Source organism: Phyllosticta capitalensis, assembly GCF_038381095.1.
Source record: "Phyllosticta capitalensis strain CBS 128856 chromosome Unknown BKA78scaffold_5, whole genome shotgun sequence".
Taxonomy (NCBI): domain Eukaryota; kingdom Fungi; phylum Ascomycota; class Dothideomycetes; order Botryosphaeriales; family Phyllostictaceae; genus Phyllosticta; species Phyllosticta capitalensis.
Window position 1 is genome coordinate 1,342,981 of NW_027117443.1, and position 11,489 is coordinate 1,354,469.

At 56.4% G+C, this 11,489-nt stretch overlaps 2 protein-coding genes across 2 annotated transcripts; one reads left to right on the forward strand and one right to left on the reverse strand.

Moving 5' to 3' along the window:
• Positions 1-771: 771 nt before the first annotated feature.
• BKA78DRAFT_251411 (calcium-binding mitochondrial carrier protein-like protein Aralar1) lies at positions 772-3,040 on the forward strand (the record flags this gene model as incomplete). Its single annotated transcript, XM_066884654.1, has 4 exons — positions 772-954; positions 1,012-2,199; positions 2,249-2,411; positions 2,460-3,040. The coding sequence occupies 4 exons, from the start codon at positions 772-774 to the stop codon at positions 3,038-3,040; spliced, it is 2,115 nt and encodes a 704-aa protein (XP_066744371.1).
• Positions 3,041-6,169: 3,129 nt separating this feature from the next.
• On the reverse strand, positions 6,170-8,112 carry BKA78DRAFT_135947 (uncharacterized protein). Its single transcript, XM_066882679.1, has 2 exons — positions 6,747-8,112; positions 6,170-6,694 (listed from the first exon to the last, which is right to left on the reverse strand). The coding sequence occupies exons 1-2, from the start codon at positions 7,931-7,933 to the stop codon at positions 6,382-6,384; spliced, it is 1,500 nt and encodes a 499-aa protein (XP_066744372.1). The 5' UTR covers positions 7,934-8,112; the 3' UTR covers positions 6,170-6,381.
• Between the last annotated feature and the right edge of the window lie 3,377 nt (positions 8,113-11,489).

Genomic DNA, 11,489 nt, shown 5'->3' on the forward strand with positions numbered 1-11,489 from the left:
CCTCGGCACGTAGGCACTAGATTCGAGATTCCCTCGTCTCGGGGGCCTTTGCTCCCTTGCCGACCAAAATGGACGCGGGCGTCTGTCGTCACACGTCAGGTCTGGCCACGGGGGAGGCACACGGGAGTGGCCTTGATTGTTCAGATTCCACGTCGTCAACCGGGCGGATGGAAAGAGATGAGGACGTCGGGCAAAAGCCCGATGACAGAAAAGACAGAGACATGGGTTGGAGAGGTGCCAGACTGCTAGTTGGTCGGGCACTTGGGCGCTTGAACCGAAGCGAGGACAGATGCAGATCAAGGTACAGTACCGAACCACACGCGCGCGGGCAATCCAGGAACCAGAGTCTACTGCGGAATTCTGTTGGTAGACCCTGAGTCGAGTCTTCACAGGCTCCAGCACGCCGGGCGAAAGAAGAATAATCATTCACCATGATGCCGCTTCAGGTGTAGGTTTTTACTATAGCCCCGGCCAGAAGGGGGCGCGCCCTACAGCCACCACGCCCGGAACCATCCGACTAGCGCGGCAGCCCCATGGCCTGCTTTTACAGCTCCACGGCTACCGTACTGGTCACAACTGAAGTGAGGCTCCAAACTCCGTCTCCCACCCTCTTTCCCCAGACCCCATTCTTTTCTCCTCTCTCCCGTCTCGTCCTCCCTCGCCCGCCTCAACATCAGTAGCCCTCGCTCGTCTGCCATTGTCGCGCCCCGACTCTTTCCCGTCCCCCCATTCCTCCTCACCGCTCGTGTCTGTTTGGTGCGTCTTTGAGCCATGGCCACCGCCATCAAGGAAAGTGTGACTGGAGCTCTTCTCGGCACAACCGAGGAGCCGAACCTCACAGATGTCGCGAGAGCTCAGTTTTACAAGCACGCCGTCAAGGATGAGTCGACGGGCGAGTTCTTTCTCGGCAAGGACCAATTCATCGACGGTGTCGCGCCGGCCACTGAGGACTTTGTGAGCCCCTATGCGCCTCGTCCTGCCACTTGATGTTTCTAACGCGCAACCTCGCAGCACAAAATCAAGCGCGACCAGTATGGCATTCTCTTTCTCGTCGCAGACCGCAGCAAGTCTGGCCGCGTCACCCTCCAGGACTGGAGCTTCTACAACAACCTGATTTCGAAACCCGACGCCGAGTATGAACTTGCCTTTCGCCTCTTCGACGTCGACGGCACCGGCCAGATCAGCTTCGACAAGTTTCTCGAAGTATACAACCTGCACAAGAGCGAGAGCTCGCTGCCGTTTGACTGGAGCTCGGAATGGGCGTCGCTGTACATTGGCCGCAAGAACAAGCGCCACACAATGACATATCCGCAATTCTCGCAGATGCTGCGCGGACTGCAGGGCGAGCGCGTGAGGCAGGCCTTTTTGCACTTTGACAAGAACGGCGACGGCTACATTGAGCCCGAGGAATTTCAGCGCATCATCCTCGAGACGGCCGGACACAAGCTTTCAGACCACTTGCTTGAGAACTTGCACACGCTCTGCAACATCTCTGCGGGCAGCAAGATTTCGTACGCCAATGTGCGCGCGTTCCAGAACATGATTCGGGAAATGGACCTGGTTGAGCTCATCATCCGCAACTCAACAGCCAAGAGCAAGGACGGCAGGATCACCAGGACAGACTTTCTCAACGAGGCCGCCCGCATCACGCGCTTCTCGCTCTTTACGCCCATGGAGGCAGACATTCTCTTTCACTTTGCCGGTCTCGACGAGCCTTCTGGCCGCCTTGGCCTGACCGACTTTGCCAAGGTGCTGGACGCGTCCTGGCACACCGCCCATGATGATTCGGATTCGAGTGCCATTGCTGAGAAGGCGGCCTCGACAGCGAAGAATTTCTTGCACGATGTGGCCGAGTCGGTCCACCACTTTGCGCTGGGCAGTTTGGCGGGTGCGTTTGGTGCTCTCATGGTCTACCCCATCGACCTGGTCAAGACTCGCATGCAAAACCAGCGCAGTGAACGTGTCGGCAACGTGCTGTACAAGAACTCGATCGACTGCTTCCAAAGGGTGGTGAAGAACGAGGGCTTCCGCGGTCTCTACTCTGGTGTTCTTCCCCAGCTTGTTGGTGTTGCCCCTGAGAAGGCCATTAAGCTTACGGTCAACGACCTGGTCCGTGGCAAGTTTACAGACAAGAAGACGGGCGCCATCTACTGGCCTTATGAAATTTTGGCCGGTGGTATGGCTGGTGGATGCCAAGTGGTGAGTACTCTTTCTGCACTGTCTGCGAACACAGCTGACGACATCTCAGATCTTCACCAATCCGCTTGAGATTGTCAAGATCCGTCTCCAGGTCCAGGGTGAAATCGCAAAGACGGTCGAGGGCGCACCTCGTCGTTCTGCCATGTGGATTGTCCGCAACTTGGGTCTCGTCGGTCTCTACAAGGGCGCCAGCGCCTGTCTCCTCCGCGATGGTAAGATGCCTCCTTTGCCAGTGATTGAAAGTACTAATAGCGCTTCAGTCCCCTTCTCGGCCATCTACTTCCCCGCCTACAACCACCTCAAGCGCGACTTCTTTGGAGAATCTCCCACCAAGAAGCTCGGCATCCTTCAGCTGCTCACCGCCGGTGCCATCGCTGGTATGCCCGCCGCCTACTTGACAACGCCGGCCGACGTCATCAAGACGCGTCTGCAAGTCGAGGCGCGCAAGGGCGAAGCGACCTACACGTCCCTCCGGCACGCTGCGAAGCTCATCTGGCAGCAAGAAGGCTTCCGGGCCTTCTTCAAGGGCGGTCCCGCGCGCATCTTCCGTTCGTCACCGCAATTCGGCTTCACGCTCGCGGGCTACGAAGTCCTGCAAAACCTCCTCCCCATGCCCGGCTCCTCGCACGGCGAAGGCGCAACGGCCGGCCACGTCGAGCCCGCCGTCGGCCTCGCCGAGGCAAAGGCGCCCCTGCCCTACCTCCGCAGCCGCAACGCCCTCAAGATCATCCTCGACCTCGACGAGAACTTTGGCCGCCCCAAGCTGCCCCAGGGCCAGCGCTGGGATGGCTTCCCCGGCTTTGGCGGCCGCATTGTCCAGAATGGTGGCGGCTCGCAGTAAGTCTAGACATACGCTTGGTCGACGCGCGCGCACGAGGAGCGCTCGGGCGACGCGCACGGAATGACTTGGCCATTTGAGCACGAGTGTTGCGTGCGTACGGGGGAGTGCTCGGGCGACGCGCGCGAAACGACATGGTCATTTCAGCACGTGTGCTGCGTGCGCGGTGGGAGCATTCATGCGCACGTGCGCACATGGTTTTACGTCCCTTGGAGAAAGAATGAGTTTGAGTGCGGACATGCATGGCGATGGGCGTGATACCTCTTCTTTTTTCCTTTTCCTTCTTCTTCCTCTTCCCCTATGGTTTCCTGGGTTTCTCCGTGTTCTTTTTACTCGAGGCTTTTCTTCTCTTTCTCTTTTTTCACTTTCCGGGATGACGATGATGCGTGGGTGGATGGGTGGCGCGGTGGCATGAGGTGGTGGTGGGCTGGAAATGAGAAAGCCGTGATGGTGGTGGTGACAGGAAAGGTGGAGGTGGTAGAGACTCAGCAAAGCAAGCAAGCAGCAAGCAAGCAGCAAGCAAGCAGCAAGCAAGCACAAAAGGCAGGCAAACGAGCGCCAGTCAGAGCTTGAAGCCAGCCAGCCCCCGCCAAAGCAAAAATTCTTCCAAGATTCCTAAGTTTCCTCGTTGCTCTTTTGGTTCATTTTGATTCTTGATTTTCTCGGTTCGATGAATTCAATTGGCACCATCTGCGTCAGATTTTGGATCTCGCTTTGACGCAAAGGCAGAGAGGGAGGATGATGATCGGAGAGAGGGAGGGAAGGGGGGGGGGGGGGGGTGGAGAACTAGAGAGTGAAGGAAAGGAAGGGGAAGGCAGGCAGGCAAACAGATAGACACACACAAAGGTAAGCTTGTTGCTTTTCCTCCTCCTGCATCGACACCACACGACCAAGCCATGTGTAGCTGACATGCAAGTCCGCAAGCAGACCGATAGACGCCAGAGTGCATCCATCTCACCATGAAGACACGCCGCTTGAGAAAGGAAGAGTAGAAAGAACCAAAAAAGACCCCAAGACTTTTGGAATAATGGAACAAACAAGAAAGAAGGGGGGAGGGGGGCATCAGAGTAATATCTAGAAGAGAAGAGGCCTCCTTAGATTAGACGGAGGGAGCGGAGCGAACCGGAGGTAGACGGAACAGACGAGACGACGACGACGACGGCGGGTATGTTTGGAGATGAGAAACATGTAGACGCAAGAGGAAAAAAAAAAGGACGGGCCGTACGCATGGATGATGGATGATGGATGATGGGGTGGTGGGTGGTGGGCTGGCTACATGGTGGATGAATGGATGGTTCGGATTTATAGAGTCAACAATTGGTAGACTGGGACCAACGAATTTTTGCCTAGTAGACAACAAAAGATGGAAGATGCTCATGCCAAAACGGATGTGGGATGCTTCCATGGTTCTGGCGGGTTTGGAGACATGAGCAATGGTGGTTGTGCCTCCTTTTCCCCTGGAGTGCAGTAGTACACTCTCGGAGAACGGCGAAAGCGTGGTGGTGCTGGCGGCGGTGGTGGTGGTGGTGGTGGTGTCGATGAGACGCGCGGATAATCCTCGAGTTGGTTGTGCATCTATTCGATGAGAAGGGAGAGGGGCACCGGAGACGTCCTCGGGCGGTTGCGTGCGTGCGTACGTGCGGCGGCACTCACACGAGAGCGGGCTTGGAATGTAGAGGGCAGTCGAGGATGGAGGGTTGTTGATACCGTATCCGTCGTCAACTTATTCGAGCATCGGCAAGCCAATCCAGCGTCTTGGTCACGACTGTCACGTTGCAGCAATCATGCGTGTCCATTGTTGAGCAGAAGAGAAGCGAGGCGCTGTCATTCATTCGGATTCCTCCTCCTCCTCCTCCTCCTCATCATCCATCATCCATCTCATCCGACAAGAAGAGGAGGAAGAAGAAGAAAAAGGAGCAGAGAGCAGCACCACGGATGAGAAAACCCGCGGAAGAAGCAGCAGGAGCGTGCGCAGCAGAAGAAGCCTCCCTCAATCAAGCAAACAATATGTAGCCTGCGGTAGCAGTGTGCCTGAAAGCACCACTACCACTGCGCCAGCCAAATCTTTTCTCCCCGTACTCGCCCCGTTGTTGTAGCGTATTGTGTGTGTCCTTGGCTGTGTCCTTTGCTTTCCTTGCTCCCAAAAGTAATACTCCATCAACGCGTCCCATCCATCCATCCATCCGTCCTGTCCTGTCCCGTCCATCCACCGCAAGCATAATCTCAAAGAGGACGACTGACCGACCGACCGACCGACCGACAGCAGACGGAAGTAGAAGAAGCAAGTAGTAGTAAACGAGACAAGGAAAAGAAAGGAGGACAAAGCGTCGAACGTATGGAGGGCAAGAGACAACAACGTTGTTGGGTAGGGAAAAAGATCTCCAGAGACGGGGTGGTCCCCAGTTTGTCAAAAGATCAAGAGAGGAAGAACAAACATCTTCTGCAGCAGCATCGCCAGCTTCTCCCACCTCACGCGCCACGCGGCGCTCAACACCAAACCGCCAGACTCGGAACCGGGCTCGAACGCAAAAGGGTGCATTCGCTGCCCAAAAATGGAGGTACGCTGCTTTGCCGGACCGGACCAGCCCTCTTGGTGGATTGGCTGTGAGGACGACCTACTGTCAATACGACTCAGGTTCGGTCGCAGCAAAACGCGCATCCATGCATCCCCAAAGAAGAGGTTCGTAAGAAAGAAAAAAGTGTGCAAGCGAGGGAAAGAGCATCGTAGCGACCGGAACATGTGGCGACATTTGGGCCACGGGGAATCGAAAAAGGACCAAAAGAACAACTTTCCAAGACTTTCAGCAACATATGGACAACGACGGGCGCACAGAGTCTTTCCCGATACATGGCCAAAAAAGGAAACAATGAAACTCGTCAAAGAGGAACGTAGACTGCCAGGGGGATATCAAGATGGATAAACAGCACAAGGAAAAAAAGGTGCGGCGCTGCTGAGATGAGATGCAGGCAAGCAAGCTGTGCATGCGGGCATTCCAGTTCATGCCTCACAGCCGAGCCGCAACCAGGAGCGAAAGAAGAGAATCGTAGAAAAGGTGGGGAGCCAGTAGCAGAGCGTCCCGAGAGGGGTTTCTTTGAAGCCCAATCACACCGAAAAAAAAAAAACTCCTCTCCCAAAACCAGGCATGAAAAAGATCCATAAGTGCCAAAAAACTTTGTGTGTTTCTCTGCCGTCGGAAACGTCTCGCGTCGCAGACGGGTATCAAGGTTTGCGGAACCGGAAAAAGTAACGCCGGAGGTACGTATAGAGGAAAGCGTTGTTGGCCGTTTGAGAAAGTTTGGTCGCAGTGTGTCAGAAAGGACGGGAAGGAGGGAGGGGGCCCGTCCTAAGAGCCGACGCGCCTACGACGGCCCCTGCCGCCTCCTTCGGGCCGCTGCGACAAGACGTCGCGGAGAAGCGGATCGTCCTTGTCCTTGTCGACGTGGTGAACCCGCACGTGTCGCTGCAGATTGTCTGGCCGCGGATACTTGTGATCTCGCTCTGGACAGAATGGACAGACGTAGCCAGGCGAATCGTGGACCAAGCCATGGCGAATCATTTCATTCTTCCTCTTGAAGCCTTTGCCACCTTCGCCACGACTACAGCCAGGGACAGGGCAGTAGTGCGGGCGGGCTTGGCTGTGGACATTGGCGTGAGAGCTGCTTGGCCGTCAGCGGGTCAGGGTCGGGGTGATGGTCGTCCAAGACTTACTTGAGCAGGTACTGGGTCTGGAACAGCGGCGCGGTGCACCCTGGATAATTGCACTTGAAGCCGCCAGAGCCGTGCGGCGGGATGTGGGAAATTCCTGTAGCCGGCCCGTTGTTTGTGATGCCATCGATGCTCATGCGATGATGGTCTGGCCGTAGTCCGGGTGGACTGTGTGTGTCAGACAAAGCCCCGGTGCTCGAAACTGACGGCGGAGCTGGTGGAAACACGTCCGCGGGCCACTCGGATATCTGACTGGGTCTCCTGCCCATGAAGGAATAACCGGCCGTGCCAGACGGTGGTGAACGCTTCATGAAGGGATCTTGACTCGAGAGGGTCGCCGAGGTGGCGTCTGCGCTATTGTGACTGATTGGACTGAGTGGATTTCCTGGTGGCAACTGCGCTGGGGGAGATGGTCCGGCTGGCGTCCGCCCAACCAGGGGCGACGACAAAGTCGGTGGGCCGTTGGAAACCGAGTGTCGGTGGGAAAAACTGGCAGCTCGCTCGCGGGAGAAGCTTGCTGCACGTTCGCGCTGCTCCTTCTCCTGCTCCTCTTGTGCCTCCTGGGCGAGATCAGAAATGTGCTGAAACGGAGGCAAGGGCTGCATGGAAGATGCGGGATTGGGACCGTCCCCACAGGGCGACGTAGGATTTTGAAATGGTGGCAAACGCTGGCCAGTGGGAGAAGCCATCGAGGAAGGAATGGTGGCATTCCTTATGCGCTCGTTCAGATGCTCTTGGTTGATGCTCTCGGGACCGACGAGATTGTCTGGAGTGGGGAGGCCATTGTTTATTGTAGTCTTTTGCGACTGCGCGTCCATGTCCAGGTCGACGTTCTTTGGTGGCGCACCGGCCGTGAGCTTGTCGAGGGCAACTTGAGCTACGTGCTCAAGTTCGTTGGACATTTCGGCGTCGCCGTAGTCGTCGTCAGAGCCAGACTCGAGCCTATGGGTGATTGCGGCGTTGGCAACGTCGGGACGATTGGGGGCGAGAGCAGTAAGCAGCACCCTGTCGCCCAGCGACGTGTCGGGGAGCCGCTTGCGGTGAGCGCGATGAGGCAGAGACGAAGAGGCGAGGCGTTTGGGAGAGGGTTTCGGCGAGCTATCAGGCGAAGGTGACGGAGTCGATTTTATCTTGATGGGCTGCAAGCCGGGCGACTTTTGGAGAGCGTCGTCGGAGTCGTAGGTGGACATCCGGACAGAGGTGTAAAGAGGCTCATGAGCCTCTTTGCGGTAGGGTAGGTACGGGCAACTTTTTTTTTCCCTCTGGATTGGTAGACAGGGCAGATTCCGAGCAGGTAGCGTGAGCTAGAGCGAGGTAATTTCCAGGTCCTTGGAGCAAGTCGGTTATGTTTAGAGCTGAATGAGGCGAATGCAGGGGCCTAGAGAGACATGAATCTGAGGACAGAGGAGTTAGCAGAGGTGGTTGGTGGTAGGGCGGGCGGGCGGATGAGGAAGGACGAGGATGTTTAGAGGCGAGGCTCGGCAGATGGCGAATCAGGGCAGGTAGTAATCTCGCAGGTGAGGATGAAGGTTATGGGGATTCAAGGAAGTTTGGGCATGAGGCTGGGCAGTAGGACCGAGGAGCAGCCACAACGGAGAATTAAGAGGGGGAGGGGGAAGTAAGCTGCGGGCGACGACAAAGCACCATCACATACCGCCGTGGTACAAGCTAGGAGGCTTTGGGGCGTGAGGCTCAACCGGAAGACGGGCTCGAAGCTTAAGCGCCGATCGCAAACGTCTAGGGCGGTGATACAAAAGGGATCGAGGGACGAGAATTCCGATGGAGGGCGCGCAGAGGTAGGAGGGGGGTCAGCGGGAGAGGTTGGTTGCGCAGCGGTGGGACGGCAGGACGACTGATGTGGTGGTGAGGCAGTGTTGGGAGGAGGTGGAGGTGGGCGCAGGCGACGGCGAGTGGTTGTGGTTGTGGTGGTGGTGAGGCGCGAGGACGGAGGTGACGGGGAGAAGAGAAGAAGAGAGGGAGGAATTGGGAGAACAGGCTACAGTATCTGTGTGGTCGTGGGTGATGAGGATGGAGTGCAGAATGGACGTGGGCGAGGCTGAGGGATGCGGCCAATGGGCTGTGGAGGAGCCGGGAGTCGAGTCAATCAGCCTCCGTGGCGAAACGAAGAGCCGCTCCGGTATGGGAGTCCCCAGCATGTGAGGGTGCACGTGTGGACATGCGAGAGGCGACGGTCCAGCCGTCGAGACCGGTCTCTGCAAACCCTACTACATAGTTGTCCCCGGGTCTGCAACGCGTAATCGCCATCAACCACATCGTCTACAAGGACCCTCGACCGTTGTTCTGGGTAGGGTCATCCCAACTCTCTGCCGCCGATACAGCCTCGTCCAACCAATTCCGTGCCTCCGTGCCTCCGTGCCGTGCGGGTGCCATAGCATACCGCCAAAAAGAACCCCTCAGCTGGCCAAGGTCTGCTCTGCCTGCGAAAAAAAGAACCATGAAATCCAATCTCAAGCCCTCTCCCAAGCACTCGGCGATGCATGAACCTAGGCTGTTAGCGCAGACCCTGTGAGTGGTCCTCAGCTGACAAACACTGTACGTAGCTGCCATAACTGCCTTAGCACCGGCAAAAGGGTCATCTGCACAGAGACACCAAACTCTCTGCCGCTTGACGCCCACTGCTCTCGACGACGACAATCCCCCGGATCTGCCTCCTGCATCGTGCCTTGCTTATCGAACCCACGCCGTCATTGTGACTTGACCGCCGTCGCCGCTCGCGCTTCGTATGCGCGCTGTTCGACTTGACGGCCATCCGCTGTCCTGGGTTCCCCCACACATGGCCGTTTGTCTGTTGATACCCAGCTGAGCCGCAGGCCGAGGTCTCAGCCACCCACGGGCTGTGCTGTGCTACTGTCCCTCGACTCAGTTCGACCACCTGCCGCCATGCCATCAGTTCTCTTTTCCCATCGGGCTTCACTGGCCTTGTCAACTTGTCTTTACCTGTCACTCATCTGCTACATTTCCCACGCACCCATTCTTTTCAAGAACAAACATGGCCAATAAGTACTGTATCTAAATCTCTCTCGCTCATCTACTATGTGTGCCGTCTTTCGTATTTTCTACATCGCCCCCCGCGCTTCTCCGCTGCGAGGAGACTGCGATATACCATGAGCACTTCCGCAGCATCCAAAAACATGCAAACCCCACTCCCCCTCCATCTCTCTAGACAAACCAAAAAGTCACCCACCGACTTGCCAATTACGAGTTCTCATCTCATCTCACCAAACCTGCCCTCCAGCTCCCCCGTCCGCCCGTCATCATCATCCTCAGCCTCCGCGCCCACCTACCCATACTTGCGCACGTCCCGTCCCTCCCTCCCTCCCTCCCTCCCTTCCTCCCTCCCGCCCCGCGCGCCGCCGCCCTACCTTGCGAGCTTGCCTGCCCAGCCCTGTCTCGCCCGGTTCGCCGCCGCCGCCGCCGTCTTCCCTTTAACCATTCATCCACCATATTATTACTGCCCTCTCGTCTGTCTTTGTTTGGTCTCGTTGATACCCCACGCAATTATCCACATGGCACCGTGTTGTCCTCAGGTGTCTGTCTCACCGTCCCGTCCGTCTGTGCCGCCTCTGTCGTTTTCATACCCAAAGCTGCCAGTTACAGTCCGGTTGCTTTTCGTCTTTCACCAAGAGTTTCTCACCTTTCTCGCGCTCATTGTCAAGTATCTTCCAAGTTCGACTGACTCATCGACAAGCGCAATGCCTTTGCTTTCTGGAATACGCATCAAGCCTTACGAATCTCTTTGATGCCCTGCTGCCCATCTACCTCCACAAAACGGGTCGGAATGAACAGGCGGGGAAAACGCCGCTGTCTGCGGTTACTCACACGCGCGCGGTTTGAGGCGGAAGCCAGACCAAACTCGCCAAGTGACATGAAAATAACATGGCTTGGCGCAAGATGCCCTTTTGACAAACCACAATGCAACTACAGCGGAAAAAGAAAGTGGAAAAGTCGACATGTAGATGGCCACATGAACAATCACTAATCCAACGAACAATGACAACGATGACGGTAGTGACCCAAAGTGGCGACGGGAACAAGTTTTACATGTGCTTATTATGTGTGGTGGTATGCAAGAGCCTCTCCCTCCCCTCTTCCTCCCCCCCCCCCCCTCTCTCTCTCTCTCTTTCTTCCTCTTCCTCTCTCGGCTCAATATCAGTCAAATCAATGTATGAGTGAGTCGCAACCAAACCAAGCCAGAGCAGCTCAATCAATGAATCCGTCCAGTCAACCCCAAGCAACCAAATTCCCATCCGCGGTTACGAGCGAGCTCCAGCCCGCTCGCTCCTTGTCTCCATCAGATGCCCTCTCACAACGAAAACCGAAATCCCCCTTCCCCACAAGCACAAAATGATCCGCGGCAAAAGTTAAATGTGATGATTCAAACAGACGACAAAATGACGACGAACGACCATGAGGATGACCCGATGATGGATGAGGGTGAGGGTGATGGAACCAAATGAATAACGACCATACCAGCAGACCACGCGATCAACAATGCTGTTTGATGTTTCCTTGCGGCGCCCCCCGCCCCCAAGAAATACAAACAACGAACAACAACCAACCAACCCCGTCTTCTTCCTTCTCGTCTTTACCCATCTTTTTTTCGATTCGTGTGTATTGTTCGACGACGGCTTCTCCATCCGGTTGGTTGGGGCAAACAAACGGTCTATCTATCCGCATGCTTGCGCGCACGCACGACCGCCGCCGCCGCCGTCACTGTTGCTGCTG